Source organism: Nanorana parkeri, unplaced genomic scaffold, assembly GCF_000935625.1.
Source record: "Nanorana parkeri isolate BGI_ZX_2015 unplaced genomic scaffold, ASM93562v1 scaffold24, whole genome shotgun sequence".
Taxonomy (NCBI): Eukaryota; Metazoa; Chordata; class Amphibia; order Anura; family Dicroglossidae; genus Nanorana; species Nanorana parkeri.
Genome location: NW_017306292.1, coordinates 898,406 through 917,496, shown reverse-complemented (window position 1 = coordinate 917,496; position 19,091 = coordinate 898,406). Strand labels below are relative to the sequence as shown.

General features: G+C 42.3%; 1 protein-coding gene across 2 annotated transcripts in view; it reads left to right on the top strand.

The window, feature by feature from the left end:
• Positions 1 to 19,091, top strand: part of APBB2 (amyloid beta precursor protein binding family B member 2) — a 274,931-nt gene that overhangs the window by 142,368 nt on the left and 113,472 nt on the right. For both annotated transcript variants that reach the window (XM_018564826.1, XM_018564827.1), the window contains 4 exons: positions 4,559 to 4,767; positions 12,952 to 13,014; positions 13,844 to 13,929; positions 18,599 to 18,659. In XM_018564826.1, the coding sequence (XP_018420328.1) occupies positions 4,559 to 4,767; positions 12,952 to 13,014; positions 13,844 to 13,929; positions 18,599 to 18,659 (419 nt within the window). The remainder of the gene's footprint in view (positions 1 to 4,558; positions 4,768 to 12,951; positions 13,015 to 13,843; positions 13,930 to 18,598; positions 18,660 to 19,091) is intronic.

Genomic DNA, 19,091 nt, shown 5'->3' with positions numbered 1-19,091 from the left:
CTTGTATATGAAAGGTTTTGCTTAAAGATCGTTTTTCCAAGTTTTCTCTGCACCTAAATGGGTGGCTACTGGAGTCATATTCGATCTGAAATAGTTTGTTTACAAGATTAATGGGCACTTCATTATAAGTTGTGAAACACTTAGCAGGTTTTAGTAATGGGGACACATTTTGTGTGATAGCCTCTTTATGGTAGCTGTGGGTGTGAGGAAGAGAATAGGATTTTTCCCTATCCTCTAAGCATTGTACTTTTTCTATTACTAGGGTCATTGACAGGGGCGTAACTAGAAATCACAGGGCCCCTTAGCAAAATTTTGTATGGGGCCCTGTGATTTCTAGTTATACCCTTTGCAGAGCCCACTTGAGATCCTACACAGCCCACCTGAGGGTGACCCTGTCCTCCTCCCCGCCACGTCCAGCCTCCTCCACCGCCGCTGCTGCCTCTCATTGACTCAGCAGCGTCTGTGCTGACGAACGCGCTGCTGCACAGATTACTGATCTGAACAGCAGAGCATTCTTCTTCAGAGCCGCCAGTGAAAGCCACCAGCAGAGGATACCATAGCGACCCAGGCGGTCCGCTCGGCATCTGGCCGGGCCCCACTGTGCCCCGGGCCCCATAGCGGCCGCCTGGGTCGCTATGGTGATTGTTACGCCACTGGTCATTGATGAACATTGGGACACACAATACAAGTATGTTTTGTTTTTAATGTTTGCCTTCTGTGTGTCATGAACCAGACTTAGATGTGAGACCCGGAATTAAGGATGTGGACCCTTGCTGCACTTGCAGGGACACCTAGATCAAAGGGTGTAAGCAGTGTAAGCTGACAACTCCCAGAGCTGGAGTTCTAGCAGGGACAGGAGTTGAATGAGGCCAGTGGGAGTGAGGTTTAGTTGGAAGTTCAAATACCAGGCAGAATGCTGCAATGCTGAGTAGGTAGCATGGGGTCCCCCAGGGTGTGGAATCTAAGAGCTAGCTGGTGTTCACCAGAGCTCCTGAGGTAAAGATGAATTTTGCTGCGTGCTGACCCCAAGTCATGATCCTCAGGTTCCCCCAACTCAGCTAACAGCTACAAATGGTTGACAAGGCCAGAGTTCCAGACAGGTTGCAGACATACATACGACAGACAAATCAAAGGTCAGAGACAGACTGAAGACTGGGATTTCCAGGGACAATCCAAAGGGTCAGGACGGACAGAAGGCTGGGATTTCCAGGAATAAGCCAAGGTATGTACACGGGTAAACTTCAAGCAATACAGTTACAACAGGAAAAAAGGGGGCTCGGCATCTAGCTAATGAAAGCGTTGCTCAGGCAGCGCACTGTGCTCTGCACAGGATTTAAATAGAGTAGGCAAGACGGAGGAACCACAGGATTGGCCACAAGCTGACCACGCTGATTGGCTGAGAAGCTGCATAAGAATTAGCAGGATAGGTAAGCCGAAGCCTAAAGCTGACAGACTAGTGCAAGAGCAAGTTAGGTACAGAGAACATTGCTGGAGGACTACAAGCAACAGCATAGCCCTGGACGCCTGTAGAACCAGGAGTAAGAGGTCTGCACATGGGAAACTAGAAGTGACAGCTCAGCTGCATCTCTGCAGCTGATCTGTGACACTGTGTGGGGGATTTATCAAAACTGGAGCAAACAGAATCTGGAGCAGTTGCCCATTACAACCAATCAGCATCTCACTTCAGTTTGCTCAGGCAAGATTTTAAAATGAGAGAGAGAAGCTGATCGGCTGCAGTGCAAATCTGTTTTATATTTTGTCTGCTCCAGTCTTGATAAATTCCCCCCTGTGTTTTTTAATCACAACTGATACAATTGATTTAATCTGCTATACTCAATGCAGAAAAACTAAATGAAAAAAAAATCATGCAGTTTAAAGATGGTCTGTTACTTTGGCAACTAAGGGCAATTTGACAAAGTCTCTATTTTAGGGGGGCTTTGCAACTCTTAGGGGGCTGTGCGGCTATCCGGGGGGCTGTGTGGCTCTTAGGTGGGCTGTGCGGCTCTTAGGGGGTCTGTACAGCTCTCAGGGGGCTGTGCGGCTCTTGGGGGGGCTGTGTGTATCTTTGGTGGGCTGTTCGGCTCTTGAGGGTCTGTACAGCTCTCGGGGGCTGTGCGGCTCTTAGGGGGGCTGTTCATCTCTTAGGGGAGGCAATAGATCTGACCGTCCCAGATCACCTCGACACGCGATCCTGGCAGGTCACAATCAGGCAGCTGCGGCCTCTAAACAGGAATTATAGATGGCCGCTCCCTGGGGCCTCTCGGGGTCCATGTGAGAAGGCAGCAGTCTAATATGCCTGTTTAGAGGCTGCCGCTGCCTGATTGTGACCGGCCCGAATCACATACTCGAGGCGATCTGGGACGGTTGAATCTATTATCAGAGGTGGTCTCTGAACCTAGGCTCGCGTGCCAGCAGAGAGGGCCCCACGTGCAATAGGTTCGCCATTACTGTCCTATGCTGTGACTTTAGAAATTCTTTAGGATAAGATTGCTGCAAGTGATCCATTTATGTAATTAATATTTTATGTGTGTTGCAAGTTTTAAAAGATCTGTGCAATCTCAAAACGGTATCCTTTGTTTTTTACATTCATTGTTTGCGATTAATTTAAATAGTTTATAGCCATGGCTTCAGGAATCTATTATAAATATGACCAAGTATTGTATCACTACTATATTGTATCATTAGGATTATGGTTAATTTTTCACTCACTAATCTGCCATTTAACAAATTACTGACTTCAAGAAAGTTGGGCAATAGGGATTATTAGGCATGTTCTATGGTTTGTTTAGTAGCTACAAAGATATAGGATATATGTGTCATTTTGTCACGAGAAGCAGCAATAATAAGTTTATAAAGAGTTCCCATTGTTCCTTACAAAAATAATCATTAAAATAAATGATAATGTTAAAGATTCCAATCCAAGTGCATTAGGACAAGACTACCAAATAAGGACCATATTTCCTTTGCCTGGACAACCCCTAAAACATATGGAAGAACATGTAGGTTGCAACTAGTACCCAAGTCATGTTCGCTGAAAACTGACTACATTGAACAGTAACTTCTAGTGGACAGAATTTAAAACAGTGGTAAAGTTTTTTGATGATCTAGTTTAGAACCTCAAGAATGAAATATTTTACTCCCATTTCCCTCCAACCCTACAAGCAGCAGTATCAGATAACTTGCATTGTAAGACAAATAGTGAAGGGTCTTCTAATCTAATGGTGGTAGGCTATGACATTTTCCATACATTTTGTTCAGGAGGTGTATTACCTCTGTGGACTCCAGTATTAGCTGTCTGCTACCATTTGGTATACAGTAGAGTGTTGGGATTTGAAACTGCATCCACTAATATTACATTTAGTCAGGCTCAGCATTTGTGAAAGAATGGATCGCTCTCAGAAGCTCAGTGAATTCAAGCATGGTACCGTGATAGGTTGCCACCTGTGCAATAAGTCCATACGTGAAATGTCCTTGCTACTAAATATTCCATGGTCAACTGTTTGTGGTGTTATAACAAAGTGGAAGCAACTGGAAACAACAGCAACTAAGGCACAAAGTGGTAGGCCACGTAAAATGACAGAGCGGGGGTCATCGCATGCTGAAGCGCACAGTGCGCCAACTGTTATACCCTTTGCAGAGCCCACTTGAAATCCCACACAGCCCACCTGAGGGTGACCCTGCAGAGCCCACCATATACTTTTTTATGGTGAGCTACAAACCTCCAAACTTCATGTGGCCTTTAGATTGGCACAACAACAGTGTGTAGAGCGCTTCATGGAATGGGTTTCCATGGCCGAGCAGCTGCATCCAAGCCTTGCATCACCAAGTGTAATGCAAAGCGTCGGATGCAGTGGTGTAAAGCACGCCACCACTGGACTCTAGAAGTGGAGACGTGTTCTCTGGAGTGACTAATCACACTTCTCTGTCTGGCAATCTGATGGACGTGTCTGGGTTGGGCGGTTGCCAGGAGAACGGTACTTGCCTGACTGCATTGTGCCAAGTGTAAAGTTTGGTGGAGGGGGTTATTGGTGTGGGGTTATTTTTCAGTGGTTGGGCTTGGCCCCTTAGGTCCAGTGAAGGGAACCCTTAAAGCATCAGCATACCAAGACATTTTGGACAATTTCATGCTCCCAACTTTGTGTGAACAGTTTGGGGATGGCCCCTTCCTGTTCCAACATGAATTAGAGCGGAGAGTGTGAGCCAGGCCTTCTCGTCCAACATCACTGCCTGACCTCACAAATGCGCTTCTGGAAGAATGGTCAAACATTCCCATAGACACACTCCTAAACCTTGTGGACGCCTTCCCAGAAGAGTTGAAGCTGGTATAGCTGCAAAGGGTGGGCCAACTCAATATTGAGCCCTACGGACTAAGACTGGGATGCCATTAAAGGTCATGTGCATGTAAAGGCAGGCATCCCAATACTTTTGGCAATATAGTGTATATGCAAACATATATGCCATGCTTAATACATGGAAAAACACAAAAACATTTATTTTCTTTACTTTTTATATCTTTTACTATTCCGATTTCTAAGTAAGTTGTTTTGCTATCTTTCAGCTGATATATGGAGCGACCATCCATTTCAAACAGATTCTGATCTGCCGCCAGGCTGGAAAAAAATCAATGATATTGCTGGAATTTATTACTGGCACATTCCAACTGGAGCCACCCAGTGGGAGCGCCCTGTTTCTGCACCAACAGAGCTTCCTGGGTCACGGAAGGGGTCTCTTAGCTCTGTCACATCATCTCCTACTCCAGAGAATGAGGTAAAGCACTTATTTATTGTAAGCACAATTTTTATCGAATGCTGAAACTATTGTTGTTGGTCATTACTGATGTAAAAGAATAGAAAGTAAACCCTAGTTCTAGTCACCCCCTTATCAAGATATAGGAAGGTAAGTATCTTTTGATGGCATTCCAATATGTTGTATAGTGATTTGAGTGTTTTTTACTGCACAAAAAGTATTCATTTTTTTAAAACCCATTACAGTGACCTGTTACTTTTCCCCTAACTGCCTCACACAACATTAGCATATTCCTACCCTTATTTTGCACCCACACTGCTCCGTTCAGCCACAAAGAAGGCGGTGATATGCTCAGCACCTCCAGGTTTATGTGAACATGTAACTCACTCCCTCTCATGTGAAAGCGCTTGTGCCTTGTGATTGGCCCAGTGGCATCACCTGGGGACAGTAGGATTCCATAGCCTATTATTGGCTATGCCAAGTCAGTTTGGAGTTTACAGAAGACTTTTTCTTGGTCTTGACAATTGAGTGGGGCAGTATGGGGAGAGGAAAGGTGAGTATATGCTGTATGGGAGTTAAGTGTGCCCTTTTACCTTGATCTGCACATGCAAAGGAACGGGTCACTTTGAAATGACAATAAACTCAGGAGTTAAACCTTTAAAAAAATGCATTCAAGTACCTTAAATATTAACAAACATGTACCTTATGTATGTATCACTCATCTGCAGATCCTTAAATCCTCTCTGAATTGGTGCTGACACTGTCCTTCTGTCTGGAGGGTGGCTTCGTTTGTTCCCCATGGTCCGTGTTTGTGTTGTAAAGTAGCCACTGCTCCAAGCTCACTCCCATGATGGACCACAAGCTCAGGTTTAGTTTAGTCATTTGAATTGAGATTGCAGTCCATCATGGGTGCGAGCTTGGAGTGGTGGCTACTTCATAACACATACAGGGTCCATGGGGAACAAAAGTAGCCACCCTCCAGAAGGAAGGACAGTGTCAGTTTAAATTCAGAGATGATTTGAGGATCTGCAGCTGAGTGATACATACATAATGTTTGTTAATAGTTAAAGGAGAACTATGAGGTGAGTGCTTCACAGGTCGGCTCAGTAGATCGGGAGGTGAGCGAACACATACCGGCGTTCGCTCACCTCTCGATCCTGTCACGGCTCTCTGCCGTGACAGGGGAGGGGCTAGATTCCCCCGCTCCGATCCGCCAGCGCTGACTGGCGGAACGGACAGGGGAGGGGGCGGGTACAGCGGGCTCTGCCTCTAGATAGGCAGAGCCAGCTGTCAGTCACGCAGCTGGGCGGGTCTCAGCACAATTGTCGGGATCCGCTTCAGCTGCGGCGTCTCAGTATACCGCGAGCAGCAGCTGGCGGTATACTGCGGCGTCTCAGTATACCGCGAGCTACAGCTGGCGGTATACTGAGCCTAGGGTGACAGGAGGACGCTAGTTTGTGTCCTCCCGTTACCCTAAGGAGAACTGTGGGGAAAAGACTTAACCCCATAGTTCTCCTTTAAGGTACTTGAATGCAATTTTAAGATTTAACTCCTGAGTTTAGTGTCACTATAAATATCTCAGGTTTTATTTTTGTTTAATAAATATCAGTAGAAACTGCAAAACCCCACAGACCAATAGCACAGACAAAATGATAAATGCTACAAGTTTTTACATCCAGTCAGAGTTTCCAGGTATCATTATGTACGGTATACATAGGTCATAGTGTCTTTATATAGGAAGCAGAGAGTGTCTCTAAATATGTATGTTAGAGTAAAGATGAGTTGCACTTGTAGTTAGGTTTGTGTACATCTTGGTAATTGTTATGGTTCTTACATATAATGACATCTTGCTCTACAGTGCTTTGCAGGGAATGTTGACCCGTTGATATGACTCCTTGCTGATGTAAAACGTAGTCTAACATCCTTATCATAATCTCACAATCTTAATGAAATTAAACAATAGATCATTTAATTTCTCTTATATATTTTAAATGTGTCTTTGTGAAACCACAGGGAAACATACAATCCCAATGTCATATTTCAACTGCAAGTCAATCAGTCATTACAGATTTCTCTCTCAGGAAAACTAAGGGCTCCTAGGAATACAGGGAGTTGACTTCAAGTGAAACAATGCCATTCTTTTTGTCATGCCAGCTATCATTACCAGTGCATAGAGGCTGTTGTAATCCTCCCTTACAACAGACTCCCTTTCACAGCCCTCTTGCAATCCCTAGATAGCAGCTGTGAAAACTCGCACTGGAAATCAGATTTTGCAGGTAAACTCGATTTTTGAACTGTATTTCTTTATACCATTAAATCATCCTATATTTCCCAATTGGCTGGAGCTATAACTGACCACAGCCAATAGGAAAAATAAATAATTAAAGCCAGCGGGAAAAAGAGAGATAAAGGAAGCTGGAGTAAAAGTGAATGGAGCAGATTTTTACACAGTTTTTACAGCTGATGGCTAGGGATTGCTAGGGAGCTGTGACAAGGAACTTACAACATCGTCTATGTACAGGTACTGTTAGATAGAATGGCAAGAGGTATAACATGGGTCACTTTTGAATACCAGCTAGTAGTTCATTTCTATGTATATTGGTCCTACCAGAACCATTATTCCAAATAAATCCTATCATAAGTGGAAACTGTAAAACGTCTGCAGCTTGCCTTTTTATCCTGCTGGTTGCACATTTTACCTGGGTAGATCTTCTCTCTTTACCTATTCATAAGCATCTCTCTGCAGGTCTTACTGGCCTTGTTGACCACCACCTGCACTGGAGAGGCTTTATAATCCCTCTTCTTCTTCAGTCAGGGGCCTCAACACTCTGTCAGCTAGCCTCAGCCTAGTCGCTATCTAGTTCATGTTTTGACCCCCTTCTGTTTGTACCCTGTGTTCTGGTTTGCAGTGGTTCCATATATCCTGCATTCCAGTCGTGAGACCTCACTGGCAGGCAGTAGACCAATATATCCTGCATTCTAGCCCTGAGACCTCACCAGCAGTCAGTGGTCCCATATATTCTGGATTCCAGTCCTAAAACCTCACTGGCAGGCAGTAGTCCAATATATCCTGCATTCTAGTCCTGAGACCTCACTGGCAGGCAGTAGACCAATATATCCTGCATTCTAGTCCTGAGACCTCACTGGCAGGCAGTAGACCAATATATTCTGCATTCTAGTCCTGAGACCTCACTGGCAGGCAGTAGTCCAATATATCCTGCATTCTAGTCCTGAGACCTCACTGGCAGGCAGTAGACCAATGTATCCTGCATTCTAGTCCTGAGACCTCACTGGCAGGCAGTAGACCAATATATCCTGCATTCTAGTCCTGAGACCTCACTGGCAGCCAGTGGTCCCATATATTCTGCCTTCCAGTCCTGAGACCTCACTGGCAGGCAGTAGTCCAATATATCCTGCATTCTAGTCCTGAGACCTCACTGGCAGGAAGGGGAATTATGAGGCGAATGATTTTCACTCAGCCTCATAATCTGAGCCGACCTGTGACAATGAAACTCACAGGTCGGCTCAGTAGATCGGGAAGTGAGCACACCAACGTCGCTCGCTCACTTCTCGATCTATCCCTGCAGAGAGCCGTGGCTGTCACTCACGGCTCCCTGCAGGGATTCACCCCCTCCCCGCTCTGATCCTCCAGCGCTGACTGGCGGGACGGACATGGGAGGGGGCGGGCACAACTGGAGGAAAGGAAGATAATTAGGTTGAAGATAGAACCATCCTATTACACAACTGTTTCCTAATACACAAATGTTCCTTCAGGGAACTTCCTGTGTGGGAATTTTTTAACACTTCCCTCTGATGGTAGCACTGCCTTAATTACCTAGCGCTAATGCTGAGGAGTAGGAATGAGCTCAGATTCGGGCTTAACCTGGTCTGAACATGGGCTCCTCCGAACCCAGAAACAGCTCCTCCCTAAAACAGAAGGCAGTTCCTTCCATGCCACCCAACCAGCTGCAAGCAGGAAATTCCCCGCCCACAGCTTGACGTAAGCAAAAGGGCAGGGTGCAGTGACGTCATTGACCTTATATGGTTACTTGGTTATACTTGTTAAATTACATTTACCTGATATGGTTATATAACCATATCAGGTAAATTACATCAGCACAAGCATCCCACCCCTGTGTTTATGGTCAGCTGCAGGGCAGGGAATTCCCTGACCCATGGCTGATTGCACGGGAGGCCCATGTTGCTTTTGAGTTTGGATGAGTTTGAACCTGAGCTCATTCCTACTAGGGAGAGATAATGGAACAGACTGCAAGATGGCATATGGATATTATAAAATATGGATAAAGAAAATGTGACACAGATTTGCAGTTGTGCATGCAAGCACTATTTTTAACTTGCAATTTCAGAGTGTTTGCATTAAAAAAGAGTTGTGCTTCAGTAATGATTTCCACCTCCCAGGATTTCCCCACTAGGAGAATTGTTAAAGAAACGTAGTTGTAAATTCATGGTCTAAACCATTTGCACCCAGATAACCTTGTGGATTTTCTGTACTCTTGTTATGATTTTTAGATGAAGAGCAATTCTGCTTTAATTTCACACTTATATGGCCTGATGGCATATGACGGGGACCCTACAGGGATGCTTGAGATCTCCAGTGTACAAACACTTTTCATAAAATATTTACTTGTACTGTCTCTAGATAAGGCTTTCTATGCGTGTCTATCTTCTTTTAAATCCTAGTACAAGCTTTTCCTTCAGACATTCAAAGTTGTCTGCAGAGAGCCAGGAAAGCGATTGGACATGAAATAAACATTATACCCTCCTGAGTGTGAATATTTAAACGCAGCCACCGATACATTATTCGTGTATGAAATAGACATGCAAATTTTGGAGTCATAAATATTTGATTTGCTGTGAAGCATCAGATTGAATATTTAAAATGAAAGTGGGTTGAAGTTACCCGCTGTCATGCATGAGCTAAATTGAAAAGGGGGAATGGTAAAAAATAAATATTTAAATGAGGTAAGAACATTTCCTGGAGATTAACAAGCTAGATCAGTTTTTAGAGTGATCAGCACTGAGGAGGAACCTGCAGCATTGGGTAGAATGACTGCATTGTACACTGATTAATATGGTAAAGGAGATACTGTCCTCATTGATCACTCTTTAGAGTCTTTGTGTTAAGTTCCAACATTTAGATGTAATTCTTTCTGATCTGCATAGGGTGCCATGATATTCTGCTGCTGTGTATGGAATGGATGATGACCCCTCACTAGTAATGGGCAAGTGTATTTGAAGACGCCCTAGATTTTCTTTTTTTTAGGGTCATTGTCAATGGGCTTTTGTTCATTTCAGAACTGCTTCTCTCTCTCAAAACAGATCTATGAAAATGCAAACCCAGTTTAATCGTCTGTGTTGACTGGCTTTGGATTCTGTCATTGGCAGTTTGACATCAGTTTGAGATGGTTCTAAACTCATTCCGAAGTCATAGACAGTTGCAGCTGAGCTCCTTCTGACCTGCTTTAAGTGGGTTTTGCATACCCATCGACTTGTACTGAAATGCAAAACCCATTTTGAGCAAACAGAAGTCCGTCGACATGGGCCATAAAGCAGGTTAAATGCAGGTTAGATGGAGGTCAACTGCAGCTTAAATTCACCTGTCAATAATATCAGAATGATTTCAAGCCTATGTTAGAATCAAGGTGCCTGGACACAATTCCAAAGCCTGTCTACACAAGCCCTTAATGGTATGCGAGAGTTCTTGCATCTTGTTCAGTGCTCATTACAATGTATTATACCTGAACTATATGAGGAACATCTAAACTACTATGATCAAAATGTCTAATACAGTGTGCTGAGGGGGATTAAAAAGCACTGTTCTAGCAGAAAATGGGCTTCTTTCCTATCTCAGAGTCTCCAAGTGGAATATAGACTCCATTATACAATATAATAACATGCAGAAAAACTTGACATTATTCTTCCAGTTTGCTTGCGTTCATAATTCATTCTTACATGGGTGTTCTGAAGCCTCAAAAGAACCCAGGAAAAATCCCATCACATCTGTGTTGGCAAAATTGTGCTGCACAGCCTACTAATCCTTCTCATAACATTGGTACATTTTTCCACTATGTAGTAGAAAATGAAGTTTATTACTTCAATGTGGTTCTAGAACAAAGGTCTTTACTAGTCAGTGCATTTTGATGGAATCTGGGGGGGGAGTGCCTAAGCCAAGTTCTCTGCTTTACATGGCCCTTCCCCTCCCGGATCTTATGCCATGCTGTCCTTGGCTGTCCTTGGTGTATAATGAAGAAAAGCATGGAACTACAGGATCTGCACTATAGCGTGCGAGGCTTTACCTTGGAAAGTCTACACTAGTGAGGTGATGGTGCATAATATAAGGGTGATTTATATTATTGGGGGAGCATGGATTAATGCAGTACATACCTCTCCGTATGTTACAATGTAATGCTTTATCAAGAATGTTTAGCTTCCAGTCACAGTATAAGTAAAGCTAATTTACAAGAACATGCTTTGGTTAAGCACAGTGTGTCTGGCCTGTGCTTAATTAATACATGGAAGGAAGGAAGCAGAATTTGATTGGCAGGGTAGTCAAGAAAAGAATGTGACTGCTGGAAATTAGCGCAGCCATAGAGCACCTGTATTTGGTGTTTGGGAGACCAATGTAATGTGTTTAAATAGAATAATGTGTTTATAACTAAGGCAATAATGCTCAGTGATGTGAGCAGACATACCAATTGTTCATGCAGCAGACACTTTGGGGGTGATTTACTAACCTAAACACACGCACGCACTAGGTGTGTGTGATTTGTACACTGCAAAACGTATTTATCAACCAAAAAGTCTCTAAAAGCATATTTCCACTAATGCCATATATGGAAAAATCATGCACATGATGCATATATAATGCTGCTTCACAGTTTAGACAAAAATGGTTAGCTCATGCATTTACATTCCTGCATTCATCAACGCAAGCAACACAACATAGAGCTAATTTACACAACATCACCTTGCAATTCATGCAGGGCTTTGCACAACACACCTGCTGGGTGTGTACACACTACAAAGGTGTTTAGATTCCACCCATAGATCATGCTGGGAGGGAACACACTACAGAGGTGTATACATGTTCGTGGTGTGTTTATAAGGTTAGTAAATCAACCCCTTTGTGTCTAATAAAGCTAATTCATGTGTGAGTCAGGGCTGGGCTGGAAGTAAAAAGCAGCCCTGTCATTAAATGGTATGCAAACTCTAAAATTAAACTTCTCCTTGTTTTCTCCCTTTTGGTCTGCTAAATAAACAATTAAAAGCAGTTTGTTATATGTGTTTGATAACTGCAAAAAATTACCCGTAGATCCTGCCAGAATTCCAGTGGGCTCCTAAATTCTCATGCATTCTGCCTTTGCTGGACTCATATCTCAAGCAGTGTTATTAGATGTTCCCAGTTCTATCTGCAAACTAAAAGAAACCTCCCTATATTTTATAAAAGGGCTAGGCTGAGGTGATCTAAAGTCCAAAAGTCCAAATCAGAAGTAAGCTGACTTGGGTGACAAAACCTCTGCTCCACAGATAAAGTACAGTGAGCGAGCATTGTCAAATTGGATAGGAATTTGTTGCTGGAAGGATCCCCAGTATAAAATAAAGGAGGAAAAGCCTAAAAAAGAAAGCAAATGCAGCCACCACATTTAGTACATTAGATGTTTGGATGGTTATGTACTGACTTCACTGCTGCTGGGGTGCCCAAGTCCAGAAAGACGACAGATCACTGTGAATTTCGTCTTCTATTAGAAGGTGGCTGAATAGGGCAGATCAGCCTACCGGAGCTCACATAAACCTCCAGTTACTATGGTCCAGATCAGTTCCTCTGGAGGATGCCACAATTGCATACGAAATGATCCAGCCAGCCAAGGCTGCAATGAGATGCTTTGAGTTATGTTTCTGATACATCAGTAGACATGCAATAAAACTGCAGCCCTGGGAGCAAAGAGAGGTTTGCAGAGCATGAAATGGCAGTTGTTAATGTTGGAATGCTGCTTTGTTAGAATGCTAACCAAATATTTCAGCGAAAGAGTCATGATAAGTGCCCATTAAGAAGCGATTTATCCTAAAACCACCCTGTAAAAATGTGCTAACAAAGCTGTCTTGTTTTTTTTTTTCTTTTTCCTTATTTCCTTTTTTTATTTTTTCATCAATGTGCTGCTTCCTTGTGAATAATTGTATGCCTAGAAACAGCCATGGAGTGATTTTGCTGTTCTGAATGGGGGAAAGATAAATGTTGACATTTGGAAGGCAAGTATTTGGTTAAAGACGTTTCAACATGTAACCTTTCTTTCTTTTTTGTTTTGTTTGCATGGTAGTGGCTGTTACTTTCACAATTACCATTCATGAAGCAGAAGAACAAAGCAAGCTCGGGACTCTCCCACTCACAAGTCTACACTCTTTTCCTGAAGCTCAAGTAGCTGACTAAAGCAAAGAAAATGAAGGTGTTGTAAGCAATAGCCAATCAGACCTTTCAGTTATGGTCTAAACTTGCAAGCCAGAAAACATCTGATAAAATTTGATTGGACGCCACAGGCAACACCTTCACTTTTCATTGTTTTAGAAGTTATCGTCTCCATTTCTGTGAGATGCTTGCCCAAACCGACACCCTATGCACAGCAACATAATGTGCATGCCCTTTTCGTTTAACCAAAATATTCTATGCCTCTCTTGCTTGAAGGGAAACCATGCTGTTCCATATTTACAGTGCATTGCTATATGTCTACAGTGTAAAGTCCACTCCTCAGATGGACAGATTTACATCACATAAGATGAGCATCATTGCACGCTGTGTTACTCTACAGGGGCTATTCTTTCGGACAGTCATGGATTTATCAGTGAGTGCATGATGAATTAGCCACAGACAGAACGAAACATGCACAGGTTGATCTTTATCTTATGTGAAGCAAATGTGGCTTTGATGAAACACTTCATGTCTTCATTCTGCACATGATGTCTCACTGCATAGTAGCCTTTGCTGGTAGATATGTATCACTGTCTTTACCTCCCTATTTTCTTCACAGTCGTACTGTGTGACTGATTGCTGCTGTGTTATAACATGAGATCTGTTTATCTGTAGGATCTGCACGCAGCCACAGTGAACCCAGATCCAAGTCTGAAGGAGTTTGAAGGAGCCACATTACGCTACGCCTCTTTAAAGCTAAGGCAAGGACATGGAATGTTACTATAGATATTTAGTATGTGATTTATTGGGGTGATGGTTTCTAGTAAATAATGCAGTAAATTGCTTTGCAAGTGTTTGTTGTCATATTTATAGAATTTCCATCCAAAATGGGTTTTGTTTTTTTTGCAGGTGTAGGCAAACTCTGGCCCTCCGCCTGTGGTGCAACTACATATGCCATTAGGCATTGCAAGACTCTGGAAGCTACAGGCATGATGCACAAGGGTAGATGCATGATTGGATTTGTAGTTTCACCACAGCTGGGGGCCAAAGTTTGCTTACCCTTACCCTCCTGTGTTTTTGCTGCTCTCTGCGTCCCAACAGGAACATCCCTCCCCACTTGTAGCATGATCCCTACAAGTTGAGCTCAGTTTAAATTAATAATCCATATACTCTTCTATAGATTAGAGCATTGTACATGCAACCTCAGCATGCCAACATTGGCAAAACGACAAATTCCTTCATGTCTTTGCCCCTGGGATTCATGACTGTGGCTATCAGAGGCTTGCAATGCCTCATGGGCATAGTTCCACAGCAGGTGGAGTGCCGAGGTTGCCTACTCCAGGTATAGTGTTTTACAGTCACAGTCTTGTTGGTGGAAAGGAAGATCTCCTGATAGCATCCTGACAAAAGTAAATAGAATGGGGGATCAAACTTTACCATTCCACTTAACTAAAGCCAAAATATCCATCTTTGGTGGAGTTTTATTATTTCAGAGCAGAGCTGGATTAAACATTAAGTAAAACAAGCATGTGTTTAGGGCACCAAGGGAAAGTGACACCACAGAGTTTTTACTCTAGCTATCGTGCCAGCAGCTCTTGTTGTATGCATTGTGCTAATGGTATTTCCTGCTGATCACACATGTGTAAGTATAGCAGGTCCATGCAGCTAATATACCTAAAGAAGGATATAGTATCAATACTAAATTTATCTCATTATTAAAGACACTTGCTGGCCAGACATAGCAGCCAGGGGGAGGGAGGCATCCCACACAAGACTCGTATTTTCCTATAATATGCTACATGGGTCACTCAGGCAAACGGGGCAAAAAGGTTGCACTTATTCTTTTGTCTGGGTCTGGAGTGGGATTTTCTCCATCCCTCCAAAGGCTGCTACATCTGGTCGGCAAGTGCCTCTTAATATTGAATCTAATGATACTACTACCTACTTCAGGTATATTAGTAACATGTACTTGCTTCACTTATGCATGTGGGTTCAGCAGCCATATCATTAGCATATTGCATTCTAAATGAGGCTTTTGCAAAATATATGCTAGATGACCACAACTCCCCCCACCCAAAACTTCTCACTGCTAGTACCAGTTGACCTACACTTGACTGATGATAGCTAATGTTCTGTTGGTTCCTGTAGGTCAATGTAAATACACCGGTAGAATTTAATTTGAAATATTTGCTTTTGGGAACTTTCATTCAATTTTCTAATTGTTCTAATAGGGTCAAATCGACATTCTATGTAGTGCTGGAAAAAAAATCAAAGGAGCAGGTTAAACAATTTTTGAACTAACAAAATTCTGACCGTGAATGTTCAAGAAACTCCATTTATTTTCCAAAATTTAATGTAAAAATTTAAATTTGGAACAACATTCTACAAGTCTCTTATGGCATTATTATGTTCTGACAAGATTATTCCTATGAACATTTGTATGAAAATGTACCAGTGTGCGGCCAGCTTAAGACAGGCGGGTATTCATCGATTAGGAGAGAAGATGAGAGATTCACCTTTTTGTATTACTATCCTAACTCACTGTGACTTTTTATCCAACTTAGCTTGGGAGCACACAAATCGAAAGCATTTTCTCTTTTCCTTGTGATTATTAAGACATAAAGATTTCTAAACATCTCTAGAAGCTATACGAAGCACTTTTACCAAATGAAGTTATCACTGCTCACTGTCACCCCTTTCCTCATTACTGATAACAAGGAACAAATGACTAGAGCAACATGAATGCAGGTTAGAGCTAATTGTCAGAATATGATAACTGACAACCACTGAAAGGAATAGGCATGAAAATAAATATTATTAATGGCTTAGAGGCAGCTCATATAAATGTAAGGCAAATGAACAGAATCATTATGACATACTGTATTCTTTTTAATGATACTCATTCGGTTATCTGTGCACAGATATGTACAGACATGTGTAAAGTGGATTAAGTAGACATTTGTATTTATAGCTGTCTATAATTCATTCCATTACACACAGTTTCCTGCAACAAAGAGCCATAATCTATATATGCACATCCTCCCCCTGCCTCGTCACAGCACCTCTTCATACCATTTTTATTGTTATGTATTGAGTACATGCACAACTCAGTCAGGATGAAGCATCATTAGTATTCCTAGGAACAGGATATGTGTCATTCTGAAGTATTAGTCTTTTAGGCCTTGTTCACACCAAATGCAGACCAGATCCGTTCAGGTTTCTGCACACGCAGTGCAGTGGGTTGTGCCGCGTTTTAGACGCGTTTTGGATGCGTTATTGATGCGTTTAGGGCCAGTTTTGGTTAAGTTTAACATGGGCTTTCAGGCACTTTCATGCGTTTTTGATGCGTTTTTGCGTTTTAGATGCGTTTTTATGCGTTCCAGACCAGATCCAGAGCAGGTAAAATAGGGCTTGCCGCAGTTTTTTCATCCGGTCTGGATCCGCACGCTGCGATGTGAACTGGAGGTCAAAATACCATAGGAATACATTGGACGCAGTTTTGATCCGGTCTGCACCTGCTCTGGTCCGGATCTGCTCCGCGCTTGGTGTGAACAAGGCCTTACTATGCTGGGTTTGTTTTCAGCTTATTGGAATCCACACAATTAGTAATACAAGTTAAGAATGTTTTGATGCTGTGGGGTGATATGGTTGAATACTACCCTATTGTGAATAATATACTCCGTTTGAAACTCTTAGGCCCGGTTCACACTTGGGCGATCCATGACCGTGCGGCAGATATGCACAAAGCCACGCTGATCGCCGCATGGTCACGGAATCATACACAACTGCTGATCGCGCTGGCGGTGCCATTCTTTTCTAATGGCACCCCAGTTGCGCCAGGCAGAACATGCGGTTTCCCACCGCAATTCCGCCCATGCAATTGTGCACGATCGTGGCTTAAAAATAGCATGTCAGCGAAAAAAGATACATGTACCTTTTTTTCAGCGATTGCCATGATTATTTAACCCCATTAAAATAAATGGGACCGCGCGGCAACCGCTGTCTGCTATTGCACACCAATGTGCAGTCCCGGGACACACTTCTCAGGATCGCCCAGGTGTAAACCTGGCCTGAAAGTGCATGTCAAACCAGAAAGTTTTTTGTGGTTTTGGTAGAGTAAGGAAGGATTACAAATGCTGTCTGGTTTTTAGAGCTAGATATAAGATTCCAACCCTTCCCCACTCTATGCAAAACTACAAAATGTTTTGTTGTATCTTCTCATCATGTCTGTATTGTTGCAATTATTCAGTGTGTAGGAGCTCTATCAAATCACAAATATTACTCATACCTCCATGTAATTTAAATCTAATGTATGCTATACACTGTGCTCACGCAGTCTCTGTACTTATGAAAATTCTTTTAATAAAAAGATTAGACATAAAAATGTTTTAATTGATGGACAATTTAAGGGCTCCTTCACACCAGCAGGCATGTGTTATGCTCCATAAAACGTACTTGTTGGTGGGCAATGTTTACTTTTTAATTTCCCTTTTTTTATTGAAATATCACAAAATACAAAGAACACCGAGAACAATTGTTTTCTTTCCGTCTTTACGTTGACCCTGGGATGATCACTGCCGATCAACGCAGCTCAACACTCTTGATGTTAGTTTTACCTGAGACCCTGACTTCATGGCCTTCTTCTGTCCAATGCCTCAGTGCTTTTCATTGGTGATGGATGTTGATGGAGCTTAAAGTGCCCTACAATGGACAGTAAAGTATTTACATATTCTTAACAAGCAGTAAAAGCTTAGACAAGTCATTCCTGATCTAACTGCATGTACCACAAAGTATTTTATTCTGAAATATCCTTAAAGATCACAACAAAGATTCTAAAGTCTGGTTTTAGTATTTTAACAGAAATGTGTGTTTGCATTAGAGGGCTGGCAGGTTGCCGCTATTCTACAGTCATTGTAAGTGACAGGAAAATAGCTACCATTTTAGTTAGACATTTTAAAGCTGAGTTTCTCCACAATACCTGTAGCTACAGAGGTGAATGAGGGCATGTTTGAAGTGCTTCTTCTGCCCGTTAAGAATTTGTAAATACTTCAGTGTGCATAGTATGGGCACAAGTTCACCTTAACTGTGAATCCATCAAGATCAGAGCTGGGCCACACAAGGTCATAGGGTTAGTTTTTCTATCCCACATGCTGTACCTTTGGTTATTTCTACACATTGCTTAAGCAGTTATCCCAAACCTCATATGAAGGAAACCCTATAATCTCATTATTTCAGATCATTATACGGCACCTGTGTAGGGGAACTAGGCCAATTGTATGTCAGTGTGTGTGTCTGTGCATGTCATATTGGCATCAACATCTAGGACCAAATGACTGCATACAATTAGATATTATTTCATATAATTGCATATTATTAGACGTTTTATGGTGAATAAGTTCTGAATATATAAACATAAATTCTTCTCCACAGAAATGTCCCTCATTCTGATGAAGAGGATTCCTCTAGCATCAACAGCGATCCTGAAGCCAAGGTAAGTAGCATAAGAAGTGCCACTTTTACCTTATTAACATGAATGGGTTACCAGGTCTACAGATGGTCAGATTGTATGAATGATATCCTGCTACCCTTGATATTTTCTAGAAAGTGGTTGTTTAGCAGGAAAAAATAGAAGTAAGTGATTAAAAATACTTAGTTGGCTTATACACAGTCTCTGTGCTGGCAGTACATATCTGAATGCCTTAGTGGAAGGTCATTGTTTGCAGGCTGAGTAGAACAGCTAAGGCTGCAGGGAATTTATTTTATTATACATTTTTTATTCAAAAAGTTTATAGGTTATATACTGTATGTTTTTCCAAAACCCAAGTTCAGGGTTTTGTGTATAGTTTATAGTACATGTTTTCTCTGCTTCTTTTCATGCAAAGCATAAGAGAGAGAACTATTCTTTTAAGCTGTTACTGTTTTA